The sequence below is a fragment of the Diospyros lotus genome, chromosome 6 (assembly GCF_014633365.1).
Source record: "Diospyros lotus cultivar Yz01 chromosome 6, ASM1463336v1, whole genome shotgun sequence".
NCBI lineage: Eukaryota > Viridiplantae > Streptophyta > Magnoliopsida > Ericales > Ebenaceae > Diospyros > Diospyros lotus.
In genome coordinates, this window is record NC_068343.1 from 10,063,643 (window position 1) to 10,084,634 (window position 20,992).

The following is a 20,992-nucleotide window of genomic DNA, read 5'->3' on the forward strand; positions in this document are numbered from 1 at the left end:
GGGTTCTATTCATCCTCTCAGCAACTCCATTTTGCTGGGGGTGTTTCTTACTTTTCTGTGTCTAAGTATGCCATGGGTTTTACATAGTTCATCAAAATCCCTATTACAGAACTCCAATCCATTAACAGTCCTTAGAATTTTGATCTTCCTATCTGTTTGATTTTCAACTAAGGTTTTTCATGATCTAAATTTTTCTAGAGTTTGATCCTTAGTTTTCATTAGAAATATCCAAACATTTCTAGTGAAATCATTAACGATAGACAAAAAATACCTATTACCTCCATGTGCAGGGACTTGGGAGGGACCCCAAAGGTCTACATGCAAATACTCTAGGCATGCCTTTGCCAGGTGAGTTCCCTTTGGGAAGCTCTGCCTATGTTGCTTGCCTAGTGTATATGGTTCACAAAAGCCTAAGGAATTTGCAGACCTTGGACCAAGGTACCCTTGGTTGGATAGTGCCTATAGCCCTTTTCTGGCTCATATGGCCAAGTTTCAAGTGCCATAGATCTGTTCTATCAGATTTAGCTATGCATGCAGATGGAATATGACTAACCATTCAATACATATAAACCATGTTTCTTTGTACCAGAGAGAATAAGGTCATCATTTTTAAATGCATGAAGAAAACCATTTTCAGTTTTATAGGAGAACCCTAATTCATCTAAGGTGCTAAGAGAAATCAAATTTCGTTTTAAGTCAGGTACATATCTCACATTAGTCAATATTCTAATCTTATTATCATGTAATTTCAGAGAGATGTCACCTATACCTTTAATGCTACATGAATGATTATTTCCCATAAAAATAGTACCAGTTTCTTTAGTGCTAAAGTTTTGAAACCAATCTATATTTTGACACATGTGAAAAGGGCATCCCGAATCCATAATCTATTCATTTGCAGTTGATGTACAAGAGACATTTAAAACTTCAGCTAATGAGTTTGAGTTACTGGTAGCTACTGTCACATTCCTTCTTGTTTCTGTTTTTTAATAAAATCATAGCAGTATTTTTTAATATGACCCCTACTTTCCACAGTGGTAGCATTTCCATTTAGATTGCTTTTGTTTTCCCTTTTTTCCATTTTGTTTACCCTTGGGTCCTGTATCCCCATTCTAGTTATTGTTAAAACTATTCTGCCACTTTTCAAACTTACCCTTAACAAATAGATTGTTACCAAGTCTTTTAGAAGTGTGAAGTTCTAATTCCTTAGCCTTAATTTCAGAGATTACAAGTTCTAACATAAGCACAATACCAATGTACTGTAAAGCATGTTTAACTACATTATAGTAATCAGATAATGAATTTAATAATATCATTGCCTCACTAATATCACCTAGGGCTTGGTCAGTTCCCCTTAACATTAATGTAAGTTTAGTAAATTCATCTATATTATCATCCATAGATTTTGATGCATTCATTTTAAAATTGAATAGCATACCTTTCAAATAAATGAAGTTAGGAGCAGAAACAACAACATACAAAGATTCAAGTCTATTTCATAAATCAAGGGGGTTAGTCATACCATCTACCTTCCTGAACACAGTATCCTCCAAATGGAGAAATATCAAGTTGAATGCCTCCTCCCTTATCTCATCGGTCCTAGCTGTTTGCTCAGCGAACCATTTTCTGTCATCTGGTTCTAGTGCAATAAGCACTTTGTGATGAGAGAGTAAGACTCTCATCTTCTTTTTCCAACTACCGAAATCCCCATTTCCATCAAATGTACCGATTTCAAATCGGGTTGTCATCTTCACTTTGCACGAAGGCATCCTAAGAAACCCCAGACATTGACAGAGACACCTAGAAAACTCCCATTGATCGTGACTCTTCAGAAAATCCTAGAGATTCAGACAGGACTAACAGTGCGAAGAACAACCCTAGATTTAATCGCACAGACTTTGAGTGGAATAAAACAAAGACCTAGACAGTGCGTATCAAAGAAATGGCTCTGATACCCTTGTTGTGCAAACAAATCGCACACGCACACACACTGATACCACCGTAAGCCTTTAGACCCAACAACAGAGACAAAATCGAAAATGGAAAAACACAAACATTAAACGCACAAATGAAAATAACACGAGAGATTTATCATGGTTCATCCAAACGGGCTACGTCCACGTTGAGCTCCAGCAAAGGAGAGCTCACTGCACTATCAGAGTAAAAATAGGGTTTACAATGCTTACAGCATACAAGTCTCACAACCACTCTATTTACATATATTGGTTCACTAACAAAATCACTTCAAAACCATATACAAAAGGAAGATCAGAGGCTTACCCTATTGAACCAGAGAGAAGAACAAGGAGGAGCCAGAGAGTCTGAAACAACAAAATGAGAGAACCCTCGAACCCCTTAGCGTTTACTCACCCTCTCTCTCAATCTCTAATCATTGCAAATCCTGATACACAGTGAATAAATAAGGGTCGCACGATGCAAAAGAATGGCTGGGATTACAGCAGATAAAAGGTAGCATCGACGGTCCAGATTGCGCACAAGGACAAGGCATTTGGCACGATCGAGAGAAGGACAACCGAACGGTTGCCAAGCTGCCCTCTGCTGCCACGTGGCAATGGTTGCAGCTGACCCTCCTGTGCGTCTCCTTTAATTGAAACGGGGTCGTTGAATGCTTCATAATCAACAATTAGCTATTATTTATGTTCCATATTTTGTTGTGATTAGTTTGCAACTGCTATGTTGCACTAGTCTTAACCTTAGGGAGACCAATAAAACAAAAGTAAGTCTGAAATCAGTCCATAAACATTTTCCCTTTTTCTAGTCTAGCTAGGATTTTTTTTTACCTTTCTGTAATTGTTTCAACAAGTATGCAGGTCCTTTTATGTCTGATCAGATATTGATTTCATGAACTAACGATTTTGTTTTCTTTGACAGGAAGTATACCTTGGAAAAGATGTTCACGTATCAACTAGTAGAATATGCAAAAGATGAATTGTCATATAGGACTGTGTTTAAGGATCTGCAGACTGGGTCTGCTATGCTGCAAATTGTTCTCCTAAATCCTAGTTCATTTCACTGCAATGGCTACTGTTTTGGAGCAGAAAACATAACAGATTTGAAGGTAGATTTGTTCCCTGCAATCAAGGTGTTATATTCTGATTGCAGTAGCAGTAGCGAATCTCAGACGAGGTTTGTCTGAATCTAGATTTTCCTTTTATTTCCATTGCTGTCTTTCTATTTTACATTTGCATCAATCTTATTTCTTTGCTTTTTCTTTTCTTTTTTTTCTTTTTTTGGCGAGGGGTCTTTAGGCACAATGCAAATTGATATTATCTGGTTTTTTGCTATGTAATTGGTATTATCTGTTGCATCAGAAGGTTTATCAGTTTTATGTTTTGCATGATGGCTTAATCTGCTGTTTTCTTTTTCCTACTTTTTTTTATTCCAAAAGTTGCTTTTATTTCTTGTTTCTTATTTGTAAGTCAGTTTATGCAGGATGATAGACAAATGGATAACAGAGAACCAAGCTGATGAAGTTTTCATGTTGGCACGCCAAATTAGAGAGTTGATCAGATCCTTGAACTGTGCAAGGGGCATTTTTCCACTTTCCAGTACTTTGCTGCAAGGTTTGTCTTGTCATCCATGAGGAGATAATGGCATATGCTTGGTTGGAAGTTTTGATGTTGTGCAATCAAAGTTTCTTATTTCAAGTGAATGTGTTACCATTCACAATACGATGCTTTTGAGGAAACTGGGAACAATTTTTTAGTGATCGTGAATGGTGGAAGCATTTTGGATTGGAACTTATCCGTAGGCATCTGTAAGATCAGTTTCTGGATAGAAGTCCCTGCAAAAGCCCTAGTGGTCAATTGTGTGAATTTTGGGACCATTACAAACAGACATTTCTTTTGCCGTAGTTATTGCAGCGCTAAAACTTTCTGCTTGTGCCTTGTATCAAGCAAGGCTGTTGGAAGCGTAGAACCTGGAAATTTTTTAATGGCGATCTGTTTATCTTTCTTGCCAGTGGGCCCCTCGCCTGCCTTTGGTCGGAGGCTTATTTCACTTGTATTGCTAAAAGGAAGAAATAGTGGCAATTCCCCATTTGCAATTGGTCTCTTAATCGACTTGTTTCTTTGCGTCATCTCAAATTACCTGAAAATGGATACAGTCTCTTTGTGGACATCTACTCAAGGTCTTGTCATCTTTGGTCATGGTGGTATTCAGCAGTATACAAATTTTTGCATCAGTTATAGACAGGAACCATCTCTCCCTCAGACGATTGTCTTCTAAGAAGCAAAAGTTTTATCTCTCGTGGGAACTACTATTGGGTACTATTGCATTAAGTCTGCATATGGGAGGAAGAGATCCCTGTGGTTTCTTTCTGAGGAATAATACAGGTGGGGGCAATCAAAAGGATTTCCTTTAGTGGCATATATACCATTTCTTCAAGCAAGCTTGGCTTTGTTTGAAGATTAGTGGACTGAACTCAAGCAGGCCTTCTCCATGTAGGCGATTCATGCTATTATTATTTCTCTTGATGGATAGACCAAAGCGAAGGGTCAGGGTCACTGGTGTGGTGTTGTATTGTTCCCGATGGCTCATTCAACGCAGGAGAATTGCTGTTTATTGTGTCATCTGTGGAAGTTCGGAGGAGTTATGAATTGAGTTGACAATATTACCACTGTGATCAATGTTGTCATCCCAAGGAAAGAATCAACTTCTGCAACAAGCTTCTTAGCTCCAAACTTGTGTCAGGGAAGATAGCTTATCGAGGCGGGAACGAACTAGGAGAATTTTGGGCTTAAGCCAGAAACTAATGAAGTCTGTAAACTAGGGGCCGGTGGGAAAGCTTGGACTATTCCATGAACAAGTGGTAGCAAGTGAGAATAAAAATCCAGATATGGCTTTTATGGGAAAAGAGTTGTGGATGCATTCAACTTTTCAAAGTTTTAAGTTACAATCCATTAGGATTGGACTTCTGGCTTACCCCTTCTTTACAAGTCAAAAGTCCAAACATGAATAGGGAAGGTCGGAGAAGAACCAAAAAGAATAAAAAAAGAAAGAAAGAGGGCTCGTATTGCCCATCAGCATAGGCGCCTAAACGTGGGAATAAGATGATGAATGCCTTGAACCTTGCCGTTTATTTTAATATAAGAAAAGGGTAATTAGGGGACCAAACTTTAAATGGGTTGCATGTGTTATTCTCCCTTTTAAATATATAATTTTATATGCAATGTGTTGCATTTGTTTAACAGTCAAAAGTTTTCCGTACACAGGGTTTGAATTTGAAGTGGTTTTATTACATTTTTAATGTTCATTAAATCTTGACGCCTAATTTTTAGGGTTTAGGCATCTCCATTTGAAATGAAAATTGGTGTTTTTGACTCCTATCGTTTACATTCATCAAGTTTGGGTGTGTAGAAGTGGAGACCAACTTTTAAGTAGAAGTTAATGTTTAAGTTATATATTTAACTTAAGCAATGGAAATTTGTTACTTTATATTTTCTTTTTTAGAATATATGAATTTCATGTTTCACCAAGATTAGTATTCGTGCAAAATCAATCTACCCAGACATGGTCTAAAAAAAGAATCTTCACTTAGTCTTGAATTTGGAATTAACTCTTTCAACATTTTTCTCATTTCAATACCAATCGAGCTATCCCTTTCGAGAAAAGCCAAAGGAAGATTGACTTTGTTTGACACTTTGACATGTTGCAAGTTGGCACCACCATGAAAGGCAACTTATAGTCGTTGGAAGGGCCTTTTCTGTGCCACTGAAATTCCGTGTCCACGGATCCATCAACTAGCCCGGAAGGCCAAGAAGCATAATTGACATGTTTTTGGTTCCCTAAACGCTTTGAATCGCACATATTCCACCTTATGGTCAGAATGCATAAGGCACTTATCCATCATCCAGAGAAGAGCAGAAAGGAGAAATTAAAGAACAAATAAATAGATAAATAAAATACACGAGGAAGAAGTGACACTTGCCTTGTTTTCGTTAAACTTTTTTAGGCTATAAATAGGGATAGATGAGAGGATGTGAATGGCATGGAAGCGTACTGGAACTAGCAGAGAGAGGAAGAGAGGTCTTACATGAAGGGAAGAGCCTTAGTTTGGTAGCCAAGGATGACTTGCCTGCTGCCAGTTCCTGAGGCATTATGAGTTAAGCCCTTAGCTGCCTATCAGGCAGTCATCCTGGCCAACTTGACTTGCTCTTCTCTCTCATGCTAGCCCTTTCTCTTCTTCCTTGTTGAAGACCATGAACTCATGATATTTATATCTGGGTATTCTTCATCAATTACTTGCCATTGTTGCATTACATCTTTTATCAACTCAAATAAGTCCTACCATATATAATATATACTTCATTTACTCTCTATATAGTTCTTGGATTTTTAGTTAGGTATCATTTATATATAATATACATACACTTAGATTTTTTGTCTATGTAGGAAGTTCTGAAAACATAAATTACTTTTTAATAGGTTTTGTTTGAAAATGAAAAAAACCCAAATTTTGTTCTGTCGCATCATTTGGTGCAAGTTAAAGCTAATTGATTCTTTTTTCTTTTTTTTTTTTTTGTATAATATTGTCCCCCTTTCTTTTTGCATATTGTTATCCTGCTGGGAAGTTTGTTACAAATTCATGTTAGATATTACCCTTCTTTCTTTTGTCATTTAACAAAGTTGCTTTGTCAAAATATCATTACTACACTACCATCGGAGCCAGAGCCGGCCTTACTGTAAGGCCAGCAAGGCGGCCGCCTGGGGCCCCCAATTAGGAGGGCCCCAAATTTTAAAAAATTGTTATTTATATATATATTTATTTTTTAATAATAAATATTTTATTAAAAAATTAAATATAAAATATAATTTGATGAAAATATCAATGATGATAAAACACAATCTATTGAAGAATCCTTTAGAGTTTATTATTTTATATACACTATTGATCAAGTCATTTTTCACTTCGAAATAAGTTTGAGTAATTTGAAATGTATGAAAAAAAAAATTAGATTTCTAAGCAATTTTAAAAAATTAAAATCAATATATGAAGATGTTTTAAAAAGATATTGTTTGGATCTTAAAAATGTTCTTAAATTTGATGGACTTTCTAATATAGATGGTTTAGATTTATTTTTAGAATTAAGAGTGTTAAAGACACTTTTTAAGAGAAAAAAAAATAGTACATTGAAAATTCTTCACTACATCAAAAGAGTTGATTATTTTTCAAATACATATATTGCTGTTTATAGAATATTATTCACAATTCTAGTTTCAGTGACTTCTGCTGTAAAAAAGAAATTTAAAGTTGAAATTGATAAAGTCATATTTGAGGTCAACTATGTCGCAAGAAATATTGAATGGATTAACTATATTATCCATTGAATATGGTTTATTAGATAAACTTAATTATGAAATTTTAATCAACGATTTTGTATCTCAAAAGGTAAGAAAAATTAATTTTACATAAAACTGAATATAGGTCAACGCATATTTGTGGAATAAAATTTGTTCATTATTGGTGAACTTTACCTTTTTAATGTTATCTATTTAATACTTTATTTTGTTTTCTTCTATAAAAAAATCAGGAATGTATAGTTTTACTCAAGTTGCACTGATCTTCTTAGAGTTTCAAGAAAAAATTAGTTTTGTTTTTTCTTTGTTTATTGTAGTAGGTTGTTTAGCATTTTTTAATCTCTGAGATATTATATTTTAGTTAAAAATTCACTATCATTAAAAATTATCAAATTTTATAGTTAATTGAACTTTAACTTTAATTAAATGAAATGATAAAATTTAATGAAATGATTTTAATTTAAAGAAATGATAAAATTTTTTAATAAAAAAATATTTATTTATTTTTTTATAAAAAAAATAATACTCTTAAAAAGGTCACAAAATTTTTTTCGCCTTGAGCACCTAAATTGGTTGGACCGGCTCTGGGAGCCAACATAATGTTCTCGTTTGGACTCAAGTTACCTAGAATTTTGAGTCCCCATCAAATAGTGCCCGCCAAAAGCATGCACGTAGCCACGTGTGGCCTTTTGTTTCCAGAAAGCAAGTAATGACTAATCCTGCTGTACTGTAGCTAGGAGGACACTTGTCCATCATCCACCATTCCACCTCCCCCTCCTCCAACTCTTGCGTGACACTTCAGAAACCTACACACTTCGCCACCTCACCTCCATTACCTTCTTCTACCTTTCTACATCTTGCTTGCTTCTACTCTGCTGCCCTCATCAGTTACTTCAATTAATTTCTCTACTAGTACTACTACTGTTGCAGCTTGGACCATACATAATAATAGGATCTGGATTTGAAAACATATACATGGCACAAAAGTACGAGGCCACCGGAGAACATGATCAAACCGCCGCCGCCACAGGTGACCGCGCCGGAGCCGGGGAAGATCAGCAGCGGGAGCACCTTGGCCTCGTTGGCATGCTTCGCCACTCCGGCGGCCCTGGCCTTAAATATGTACGTATATATGACCCATATATATAGATCTCTCTGGCCCTCATCTCATGTAATGAATTAACTATAATCTGCACGCAGTTAGAGGAAGAAGAAGGGGGAAGAAGGATGAAGGAAGGGGTGAAAGTAAAGCTAAAGAAGAAGCTAACAGGGGAGGAGGAACAGACGACACAGAGCAGTACTGCAGCCATGGCATCCGATGAGGATTCAGAAGCTCTGTCGAGAGGGGGTCCAATTAAAGTGCCCGCTGGATCCAAAACTTACGCCAAGGCCAAGCCAAAGTAGAATGAAGGAATCACTAGTAAGTAGGACTCCTCCTCCTCCTCCTCCTCCTCCTCCTCAATCTTATATATGCCTTCATTAATAAGATCCTTAATTATCATATATATATATATATATATTAATTAGTGTAGCCCCGGTTTCTCTGTTTCTTGTTATGGTTCCTGCACCCTGCACTAATGTTGATTCCAAATAGCAGATTTTGTTAACACGAGCAGAGAGCTTAATGTAGTTGATGAACTCCTCACAATTTCAAACATCAGGGATTCAACAACCGCCAGCCAGCATAGGAGTACTATTGTAACCAAGCCGAATCAGCCTACTGAGTTTCTTCCTCCACAACATATAAAATAAAAATAATCATCGACTTTAATTCTTGCATTGCTCTGCAACTGCAATTGCAATTTCATTTCATATTATCCCTTTAAGCTTAAGCTGATTTGGACCAAAGGGGCGGGTGATCAAAATGATTGGTCTATCCTTTGCATGGCCTCTGTTGATAATTATGTTTTAGTTGCTGAGTCATCCATGAGTTTAGGATGAGTTTAGGAGGTTGTTATTTTTTTCTTCTGTTGCAGATTTTTTAGGAGTTTGTTATGTGCTTATCGAGTCAAGTTTAGTTGCTTAAATTTAGCTTTCTGTTGAAAGGCTATAGCTGATTATGGGATTTGTAGCAGGTTTTCAGGATTAGCAGCTGATTTAGTTACAAATCTCTTGTATTTAAGCTTATGTGGATTTAATAAAAAGTGTGAGTGATTCAGCTTCTCATCAGTTCCAACAGCCTCTCTCTAAGGACTAATATGGTTTAAAAATCAGACCCGACCCTGAACTGGAATGGGGGATGGGTTTATGGTTCCAAATCCAAGTCAAAACAATCTATATTTTTATAAACAAAGAAATATATACTAATTAAAATCTTAACGTAAAATTTGTTTATAGATTTAAAACGTATTTGAAATAAATTGATTTACAATTAAAAAAGTTTAAATGATTATAATTTTCTAAAATATGTGGGTAACGTCTATTTGTACAAGATTAATTCTCTATTAACCCATTAAGTTTATTGACGAATTTAAAATGTGGTTTCAAGAGAGTTACAGTTTGAATGTATACAGAATAAATGAGAGATCGTGTATATTTTACTATAGATATATGTACGTCTCTCCCCCCATGGAAAAAGTGAAAGATAAACTTCTATTCTATATAAATGAGAGGGATAGCTCTCAGTCTCACCACTTCTCTCTTTTTAACGCCAAGAAGAAATCTCTGATCTTTATAAATATACAGAGGGGTTGGTTTCCAGAGGCCCCGTGTTCTAAGACAACTTTTCTGTAGAGAGGTGCCGCCTCTTTAAAAATGTTGAAACGAGATTTGAACCCAACTGAAGGGGGGCTGTTGCTCAATTATGGGGTTCTCTGTTTTTGTAACAAAAGGGTTTTTGGAACACCAACTAATAGGATGACACAGCCTAAGGAGGAGCCCAATGACCTAATTGGCGAGTTTGACAAATTCAAAACAGCGCAAGAGATGTGGAATGTTCTCAAAATCAAGTACGGTGATGATAGATCATTACATTAGGTTGCGCCCAGAAATTTGACACGTATAGGATGCTCGTCTATGCAGGAACATTTAAGATTAAGAATGATGTCTGCAGTGACTATAGTGACTTAAAAGGCTAACCTAATTAATGGGCAACAAGTTCTCGCTCTCTTCCTAATTCTTGGGAGCTGATGAAGCTCATGATGACATAGTGATAGCATACGTGTGGCGTCATCTTGAGCTTGAAGCAGAGCGCCTCAAGGCAACGGCAAAATCTGTTGTTCTTGTTGGGTCAAAATCCTGTAAGGCATTTAGGCACAACCGCCCAGATGGGGAAAAGGGTTCTCAAGGACATGCCAAAGGGGGTTTGGTCCGAAGAATAAGCAGACTACAAAGCCTCGAAGAGGTGAGCATGGCAAAAGCAAAGTGAAGGCACCCAATGTTGTTGGAAAATTTGGTATATTCACAAGTCTAAAGTCATAAATGGGTGAACAGAAATTAATTAAAAAATTATTTTAGAGGTATGTGTAATATAATATAATTTATAAATAAAAAAGAAAAAAAACAAAGGTGTATTATGCATACGCTAAATTATGAAAATACACTATGTGTATACTCTGTGAGGCAGTTGATTGAATTTCAATAATGCATTTATGTAGAAATATAATATGTAAAATTATGCACAATTATTTATTTTATTATATATATTATATTATATATGTAAATATATAATATTATATTATTTTTTTAAAAATGAGGGCAGATAGAGTCGCCCCCTCCCTTCTTTCATCGTCTTCTTTTCTTTCTTTTTTTCGTTTTTAAACAAAGGACTTACTCTATTAAAAAAAATGACAATTTACAATAAAAAAATTTTAAAAAAAAATTCTCATATTCTTCTAGTTTTAATAATATTTCAATTCGCTGTTATGGTCTGAAATTTGTGTTAACTTCTATGTCTGTAAATCGTTATATTCTAAAAAACACACATCAATTAGCTTTTAACACTTTCGATGAGACAACGAATCTGTTTTAAAGAAATTGTGTCACACAAGTCTCAATTTTTTCACCCCTGCACTAATCTCGTTTATTTTCATACACTATTGTATATTTATTTTCTTTTGCATATTGTGTTGTATTTATTTTATTGTTTGATTAACAATTAAAATATTATATTTTATTTCATATTGACTAACAATCTTAAATCAGAGAATGAAAGACTTAGGGTACGAGTATGTTAAAAAAAAAAATTATTATATTTTTCTAACAAATGTTTGCTTCAATTGTGGCAAGTTTGTGGCCCATCCTTGTCTTTTGTACGTACTAATTGTTTTGGTGTGTATGCATGTGTTTGGTGCGTATGCATGTGTTTGGTGCTGGTTGGATATTAGACGCAGAAGAAATAAGCCAATACAAAAGAGTAGGTGGAGTATTGTCTACTTTAGAATATACGTGGAGATTGACACTATCACAAGATGGAAGTAAATTATATCCAACCAGCACAAGAAAATACTAATTCTAGGAGGTGCTAAGAATCGATACCTACAAGCTAAAGTTCCAAGATGGAAGTAAATTATCTTTTCATTGTTCTTTATGCTACTAGAATTAGGCCAAACTCACTTTCAATAGTGACTTTGCTTAGAGTATGCTATAGATTTAGCTTATCTTGGGAAGTTATTAATATTTTTCATAGCTTTTATGGGTGTTGTTTTATCTCAAATGGTTTGATTATATATGTTGGATGTTGAAGATGCTCATTCCAATGTTCATTAAACTTTTTCCTATTTGACTTCACGTGATATTAGTAAAGTATCATCTAATAGCATGCTATATATATATATTAGGTCACATTGGGTATATCACAAGAAAATACTAGTTAAAGAAGACTTATTAGGTCCACTTGCTAAAATGGAATTAGCTATATGCGAACCCACCCTGCCTAATGATAAATTAATTAGAAAGCCCTCTATGGAAGGGCAAATTGAGCATCCATCCGTTTAAAGCTAACTCATTCAGATATCACTAATGAAATGGTACTTATTTTATCAATGATTTTACTTGTTCACTTGATCTTCTAAAAGTCTGAAATATTGGATTACTATGTGTGCATTTCTTAAGTTCAGTTGGGAATTAATTAGATTTAAGAGTAAAGATTTTCAGGATTTGATCATGGGTGCAAACATTTATTTCTTCAATTTAAATATATGTCTCATTGGCATGTTGCCAAAAGTTGGGTTATTGTATGAGGGAAGACAATCTAATAACAACACATTAGCTGGTGGTAGAAATCATGTCATTACTTAGTGATGTGGTATGATTGTGGTTTCATTATCGATTATACTTGTAGGCAAGTGACTTAAAGCATGGTTTGTGTGATCATGAGGGATTGAAATGTGTTCAGTCATATACAATTTGGTTTATCTAAGGTACTTGAGAGAAGACACAATTGGTGAATATCTTCACACTTGCAACAGAGTTCCCATCTAAAAGTGTGTTTAATAATCTCGTAGTGTATTTATTAATTTGATAGATATGTATTAATTCGCGTAAAATGAGATAAAATGTATGAAATGATTGAAAATTTATATGTATAATTGCAAAATGTTAAAATATATGAATAATACCAGAATGAGCAAGATCATCCATAAACCCATTAAGGTTATTCACCAATTTATTGGGTGGTTCTTGGAAACATAATAAGGGCGTCATGATATGAATTTATCTTGCTTGAAGATGTTATCCCCTTTAAAATTTTCATTTTAGTTTAAAACTTTAGAATGAATTTAGTGGAAATGGTGTTTGTTTTTTAGTTCACTTTCAAAATTTTGGACAACTTTCGAAATAAAAATCTCGAATGGGTTTTTATTCTAGAATACGCTTAAAATTCATCATTTTCATTTTTTTCATATTTGTTCAAAAATTTTGTCACCACCATATTTTCTCTTTCTCCCCGCCTAATTGAGAAGGCCTTCCCCACATTCCGACGCCAATCACCGTGATGTTTCTAATGAACTCAAGTCAATCCAATTATCCTTGTTGCAAAGACCTACATATCTAGCAATCTCGAGGAGAAGGCGTAGTTCAACAAATCCAATAAAGCCAAGCAAATTTAGCGAACTCTACCAAAATCAACCGTCCTCGCAAAGAATGCAAGCAAATTTGACAAAACCCAAGTAGATCTAGCGAACTCTAGCTGAACCAATCATCCTCGAGCAAATTTAGTCTTATTGAAGTTATATTTGTCTTACATCGCTAAATTACTAAACTATTATGTTATTTATATATAGTTTGGACATATTTTTTCATTGAACTATCTTTTGAGAGTGAATTCTACTCAGGTTTATTTGATATGGTATAAAATCAGGTTTTTATTTGCAGTGTTGAGTTTGGACCCTTTCCACATGTATTTACACGCTACGCATGAGGAAGGATGTTGAAGTTGCATTTATACCACATTGTCAAGTTACTACATTGTTATGTTATTTATATATAGTTTGAACACCCTTATGTTCTAAGCTAATTTTTGAAAGCGAATTCTACTCAATTAATCCTATTTGACAAGCCCTTTTCGCGAGAAATGCACCAAATTTGACAATTTCCAAGTTCTCCATCACAAATCTAGCGAAAACAACACCTAGGCCCGCATGTTTTCCGGCAATGAGCAGCTCCGGCAACCAAATCACATGTTTGAATGATCATAAGTCTATTAATAATCTTTTTTTACCCATAGCATCAATATAATGTTGAACACAAATTTAGAAAATCAAACATTATTTTCAGTTTTTACTTTCATTTTTTAGACAATTCATAACAAAATCAAACAATGTTTTTAATTCTCATTTTTTTTCTCAATAGAGATGAAAATTAATGAACTAGAATATTGAAAATGATAAAATGGAACAAAATGAAAATCCTTGACAGTATTTTCAAATGGCCTCAATATCATATATATATATATACTAAAGTGTAGTTCATGCTACGCGTGTATAAAAAATAAAAAAATAAATAAATATATCACCACTTTTTATATAGGTAATGCCAACCATTACTCTTAAGGGATAATAAGTGTTAATTGTTCTCAAATAATGTACATTTATTATATTTCGTTTTTAATATTTTAAAAAAATAATTCGTTAATTAAATGTTTAAAGGACCACCACCAACTAATCAGATTCAAAATTAAGCCCAGGGATTTTTAAATTTAAGACCCACTTATTATTCTCTAGTACACAATTTTGTAGTAATATATTTTTCTACCGTGGGGGAGTCATTAGAATTTTATCTTCATCTATAATATATATATATAAATCGATTATTATATTGATATTAGTACTAGAGCGTAGCGTACTATGAGAGATTTAGTAATTTTCACTTTTATATGATTTCATCAAATGCCAATAGTTAAGTATATTGTTCAATAAAAATAAAGATAAAAAAATAAAGACAACTGCATTTTCTTAAAAATAAAAAAGAGAAAAATGAAAGAAAAATCGAGAAAGACGAGGAAGTAACGTTCCAATTAAGTTTCCCGAAGTCCAAAACCCGCTACTTTACGACTCCTATTGTCCGATCATCAAAAATCAAAATCAATGGTTGATCCTTATCCGGAGAGGTGTCGGCATTATCTCAAGCGCAAGATCATGCTCAAGCTCAAGCTCAAGGGAAACATTAAACAAAACCCGACATTTTTCCCGTCGGCAGGAAGGAGTCAAATCATTATCCTCTCCCGCCCTGCCGCGCGTACGGGGCGATCAGTCACAGCAGTCTGCGATGATCGACGAGATAAATTACAGACACGTATCTTATCCAATAAGCCGACAAGGACACCTGTCCTCCTCCGCTAGCTACACCTGAACCCCCCACGTGGCACTCCCACGCGTATGCCTCCCGTGCCATGCAATTCACCTCCCCTTAGTTGCCTATATATACCAATCCAAACGACCTGTCCTCCCATCATCAACTCATCCAATAACACACTACCATCAAAAAATCGACACATTGCCCTTCAGAGTGCGGGGAATTCCTTGATTTTTAGCCGGTTTTTGGATTTGGTTTCTGAAGATGGCACAGTACGGAGATAGTTACGGCGACGCAGCTCGCCAAACCGACGAGTACGGCAACCCAATTCGTCAAACCGACGAGTATGGCAACCCAGTTGGTGAACGCCACAGCGGAACCGGGGCCTATGGCACCGGCATGGGGCACACCGGCGGCACCGGCATGGGGCACACTGGCGGCACCGGTGCATATGGCGCCGGTGGAGCTGGGGGTTACGGCGGCGGGGAGCATCTCCAACAGCAGCAGCAACAGGGGCAGCATGGCCTCCGGCGTTCCGGCTCAAGTTCGAGCTCTGTAAGTCTCTAATTGTTCATTGATTATATGAGACGTGGTGCGCTAGTGTTTTTAGCATGTGATGATATTGATTATATGGTTTGTGATTTTGCAGTCGGAGGATGATGGACAAGGTGGGAGGAGGAAGAAAGGGATTAAGGAGAAGATCAGGGAGAAGCTACCAGGCGGGCGCCCGGATCAGTCCCAGAATACTGCCACCATGATGACTCCGGGAGCTGGTGGCTATGGCGGAGAGCAGGCCGAGAAGAAAGGAATGATGGACAAGATCAAAGAGAAGCTACCAGGCCACCGCGCCTAGATTTTATATATATTATGAGTTAAAACTGTCCTGTCCAATATTGAAGAATTCACGCACTGTCACTACTGTGTGTGTAAATCTTTGTTTATGGGAGGAATAGTAGTGAAGTCCTTTTTAAGAGTGCAATAATCGTTCTGAGTCGAGAGTATAATTAACGGTAGTATATGTCTGATGGATGCTATGTAGAGCGGTCTGTTTGTATTTAATAAGGCCTCGCTTGATCCTATGGTTGCGCGTCTATTGTATGTTCGCTTCTTATATTTTTATGTTAATGAGATATCTCCCGTTTTCAGGACTTATATGCAGTGGGTTTTTTTATTGTGCACACACGCATATATATATATATAAAATTTCCCTGCTCTTACAGTTTTAAATATTTGAACTCTGGGAAAACTGCAAATCTCATCACTGGTCATTTGGCTTTTTGATGCTATAATCATAGGACAATTTTTGCGCACTAGTTTGAATAATTTGTTTTCTTCTTTAAAGGTTTATTCACAATTCAATTCCTGATATTGAAACGGAAGAGAAAATAAAAATTCCAAATTTGTTTGCTCCCAAGAGAAAAGACTTGCTACTTATATATATCAGGGCAATCATCAAAGAATTTGATAGGATATTATCATGGCAACATAAATTTATTAAATGCATAGCGCTCTTTTGAGTCCTGAGCAAGAATGATCGGACATACCTCAATTCTAGGCAATAAAACAAATACGTGAATTAAAGGGGTACGGTATGTTTTGATGCAGCTCATCTCAGAAACTTTTTCTTTCCAATCTCCTAGGAAACCGATTAGCAGCGAAATAAGACTTTGAAGTTATACCCGCAGAAACCTGTATCGGTAATGCTATGATGTTTAGGAAAATAATCAAATTATGTTTCAACAAATTGGTATGGATATCTTTCATGAATGCTAGCTAACGCTAGTGACGAGCATTACATGACAAAATGAGGCAATCATAGGCCAACACAGTAAATGGTGGGGGGGCGACCAAAATCATATACAAAATTGAATTGGCTTATTTTCTAACTTGATCCTTCTACTACCATTATTGAAAATGAAGAGAAAATCTCTATTTGCTTTGGGGAATAAAAGAAACACAGGTGCTTAAATCAATTAACCACCTATACAAAATTGAAGGCAATAAAAGACAAATGGGCGCTTCCAATGAATGGTTTGTTGTGTAAGAAGACCTGTACACCCCGCGCCCCCCGGGCGGCGCAACCCCAAACAAAAACTAAGAAAACTGTGGTGCAAATATGGTATCATCAGTTGTAGAACTACTGCAGGACTGCATTAAGGATTAACCCCCTTTTCCATAGTTTTCTTTTTCCCTCTTTCGGCAAGTATCTGAAACATTGCATCAAGCAACAATCAAATTCCAACATAGAATTATGGTAGATGACCAGTCATACAAAAATAAAATAAAAAAATGAGATTATATATAACAAGATTATAGTAATACGTACCTATTTAAGAGAATGTGAGAGTTGTGATTATGATGGTTTGGATATAAGAGAAGATGATCGGTATACACACCTTTAAAGCGAGTGGATGAATTGAAGTTTGGAGCAAAAAATGTAAAAAGGAAGATTAAAAAAAATCATGATCTAGTTCAACACCACTGGGAAATTCTTACTACTGTTTATTTTTACAATTTCTCATCTTTGCTTCATTTATGCAGGGAGATGCAAAGGATACAGGACAAGTCACAAATGATCCATACATCAAAGCTGCCCTTGGCGATACAGATCGGAACAATGTGCAGTAGTTAAGCAAGTTACATGTTTCGCCATCATGTTGATAACACTAATTCCGTACTAAAATCCATATTAAAGTTCCATATATGAATCTGGCTAAATATAACTGTATAGCATGATTACCTGATTGAAATTCACCTTGACACACTCAAATCAAGTATAGTCTGGAGTTCATCAGCTCCAAAACAGAACAATAAAGAGAGTGAAATATCAAAATGATCTTCGTAAATTTAAATCTTGCTTGCTCAGAAATTGGCGTGTTCTTTTCCGAGAAATAGCTCCTGTAACTAAAATTTAGCATGAATCAGTAAGGACTGCTGCAGGATAGAATATTTTTTCAGACAAATCCGATAGCCCCAAGCTCTAATCACCAAAAATTACGGCAAGAACAGATCCCGTCATGAAAATGGTGAAATCTCATGTTATCTCTAACCACAATCTGCCGTCCTGTGATATTGGATGCACCACACATTAAAGAATGGCAATCCTCACAGATTCTTAGATTCTTCACAATCCTAATGGTGCAGCCAGCAGTTGTAGTCAGCAGCCCAAAAGCCAAAGCTAGTTTCTCACTATGACTCATTAGTATCTGTTTCTTCTCTTCATCGTTCACATCATAAGGAACACAGCTCAAGTTTGGTTGGTATCCATGAAGTTTTAATCTGCCCACAAGATCCTCCAATGCCTGCTTGATCTCCCTGGACTTTGGATGGGTCATGTCACCAGCAAAGAATTCATGAATTACTCCATTATTTCCTTCAATCCAACTGCATCCCGGATTCTTTTTCAAACCCTTTGCCCTCGTCAACTTTCTTACCTTTGAAACATCATCCCATCTTCCTGCTATGGCATATATATTAGAAAGCAAGAGGTAGTTTCCGATACCATTAGGTTCTAGCTTAAATAGATGGGCAGCAGCAATTTCAGCAAGATCAGGATTCCCATGAATGCGACAAGCTCCAAGTAGTGCTCCCCACACCCCCCCATGGGGATCCATTGGCATACTCCTAATAAGCTCAAGGGCTTCTTCTAAACGTCCAGCTCGGCCAAGGAGATCAACCATGCAAGCATAGTGATCTGCAGAAGGAGTTATACCATAAGATTTTTCCATCCTGGTAAACAAGCGCCTGCCATATTCCACCATACCTGCATGGCTACATGCTGTTAGTACCCCTATAAACGTAACCCTGTTTGGTTTAGTTTCTGTCTTCACCATCTCTTCAAACAATTGGATTGCAGCATTGGCACAACCATGCATTGCAAACCCGACAATCATTGAACTATACGAGAAGACATTCCTTTCTGTCATCCTCTCAAACACCTTATATGCATCCTCTACAATCCCACACTTCGAGTACATATCTATCAATGCAGATCCTACCACAACATTACTTGTAGGCCTAAATCCAGATCTCTCAGCAACATCCCGGACCCAATTGGCATATTTAGTTGCTCCCAGCTGCGCACAGGCCGAAATGACACCAACCAATGTGACTTCATCTGTCTCAATACCAGCGCCTTGCATCCTCTCAAAGAAATTTAATGCCTCCCTCGGCCTAGCATTTTGGGCAAAACCAGAAACCATTGCCGTCCATGCCACCATGTCCTTCACAGGCATTCCATCAAACAATCCAGCCGCAGAGTCCATATCTCCTTGCTTCGCATACGCAACAATCAATGGCGTCCAAGAAATCACATCCCTTTCAGACATTTCGTCGAACACCCGACGCCCGCAATCCAGAAAACCACATTTAACGTACATATCAATCATGGTATTACCAACATACAAATCCGAAGCAAACCCACCAATCGTTATCGTCTGGGCGTGTATTTGCCTACCCATATCAATATCCAGTGCAGTGGTACAAGCCTTGAGAAGGGCAGAAAAAGTAAACGACACAGGAACAATCCCATCTCTTCTCATAAAATTATACAAAAGAATAGACTCATTAAGGGGTCCTTGAAGAGAGTAACCGCGAATCAGCGCTGTCCAGAGAAATGGGTTCGGTTGTTTCACCTGCTCGAAGGCCAGCCGTGGGTAGGAGTCCATTGGAGCACCAACCTTGGTGAGCATGCGAATGAACTTGGTGAGCACGAAGCAGCACTGGTCGAGGCCCTTGCGGATAACGCGGCCGTGCACTTGTTTGATTTGGTGGAGGTCATTGCAGTCGTGAAGAACAGAAACAAGCCGCGATTCCAAGAGCTTTCTTTGCTGGAGTTGAGAGAAAGGAACGAAGGGTCGGTCTGGTTCTGGCGCTTCTTGGCGAAACAAGTGTTTCGGGATGAGAGTTGAAGGCCTTATCGTGCAGAAGGTTCGGGACAGAGCAACCATCACACAACCTCTTCTTCTCTTCGGTGCCCAGCAGATCAAGAGAAAGGACCTCGCATCGGCGGCATGGTCGAGCAAAGCGGAGACATCCGCGCCAAAAATCGTTCCTACATGACCGTTAAACGAACCTCGGAAAACTCTTGTTTGGCCTCGGTTCGTCTTGTTGTTTAGGTTAGACAGAAATAAAAATAAAAAATATTTTTGATACGAAATAAAAATAGAAAAACAGATATTTAAAAAAAAAAAAAACATAAATATGATTCGTCGATCCATATTGATAGAATGATCCCGAGCACGAGGGAAAGAAAGTAATGGCACAATCAATCAGACAATACGCAAGAATTTTTACGTAATTTGGTCATAATGATGTTTAGTCCACGATTGCTCTTTAATCATTTTGACAGAGTAACAGTATGTATTTTTCCTGTTGTTCTCTTTATAATGATTTTTGACTTCCTATTTATAGTGTGGGGGTGTTTGCAATTTACACAAAATTCAAAATGGTAGGCCACATCGTGGGAGATAATGTGTCCTTATTATCTTCATAAAATCGAGAGAAAAAGTTTTGTATCATCTGGGACCTGATTTACCATGGATAAGACAGGTGGATATTATCCCCGGTTATCATGCTTTATGGTTCTTTTTACGAGCTGATCGGGTCGGTTAACAAGCTAGAGTCATCGCCTAGAGCTCGCTTGTTATGGTGGTCAGAGCTCGCGCTTTAACAATTATGTGACCTCGCTGAAATGTTTTCAACCTTAGATCCATTGGGCTTTGAGAGGTTGGGCCCAATTATTGGACTATTCTCAGCCTGCAACAGTCCAGTCAATAGCCCAAGACGGTTCAAAAAATACTCGTAACAGATTCAGAATAAAAATAAAAAATATTTTTAAAATGACAAAACAGCTACTCTAAATCGTTTCCATATAACATAGGTTGTTGTTGTAAAAAAATACTAATGTAAAAAATAAATAATTAGGTAGCTATTGAGTCTC

The 20,992-nt window shown here is 36.7% G+C and overlaps 3 protein-coding genes across 5 annotated transcripts; 2 read left to right on the top strand and 1 right to left on the bottom strand.

The window, feature by feature from the left end:
- Positions 1–8,134: 8,134 nt before the first annotated feature.
- Positions 8,135–9,486, top strand: LOC127804187 (uncharacterized). Of its 3 annotated transcripts, none has more exons than XM_052340985.1 (3): positions 8,135–8,442; positions 8,521–8,744; positions 8,918–9,486. In XM_052340985.1, the coding sequence occupies exons 1-2, from the start codon at positions 8,296–8,298 to the stop codon at positions 8,722–8,724; spliced, it is 351 nt and encodes a 116-aa protein (XP_052196945.1). In that variant the 5' UTR covers positions 8,135–8,295; the 3' UTR covers positions 8,725–8,744; positions 8,918–9,486. The 3 variants fall into 3 exon arrangements, with proteins under 3 accessions (XP_052196945.1, XP_052196944.1, XP_052196943.1); XM_052340984.1 differs by having other exon boundaries at positions 8,136–8,442; positions 8,521–8,740; positions 8,915–9,486; XM_052340983.1 differs by having other exon boundaries at positions 8,144–8,442; positions 8,521–8,740.
- A 5,712-nt stretch (positions 9,487–15,198) lies between these two features.
- LOC127804183 (dehydrin Rab18-like) lies at positions 15,199–16,203 on the top strand. The gene is made up of 2 exons (XM_052340978.1): positions 15,199–15,606; positions 15,701–16,203. Exons 1-2 carry the CDS (start codon positions 15,316–15,318, stop codon positions 15,902–15,904), a joined length of 495 nt encoding a protein of 164 aa, XP_052196938.1. The 5' UTR covers positions 15,199–15,315; the 3' UTR covers positions 15,905–16,203.
- Positions 16,204–16,761: 558 nt separating this feature from the next.
- On the bottom strand, positions 16,762–20,157 carry LOC127804180 (pentatricopeptide repeat-containing protein At5g44230-like). The gene is made up of 2 exons (XM_052340975.1): positions 17,792–20,157; positions 16,762–17,258 (listed from the first exon to the last, which is right to left on the bottom strand). The coding sequence occupies exon 1, from the start codon at positions 19,998–20,000 to the stop codon at positions 18,036–18,038; it is 1,965 nt and encodes a 654-aa protein (XP_052196935.1). The 5' UTR covers positions 20,001–20,157; the 3' UTR covers positions 16,762–17,258; positions 17,792–18,035.
- Between the last annotated feature and the right edge of the window lie 835 nt (positions 20,158–20,992).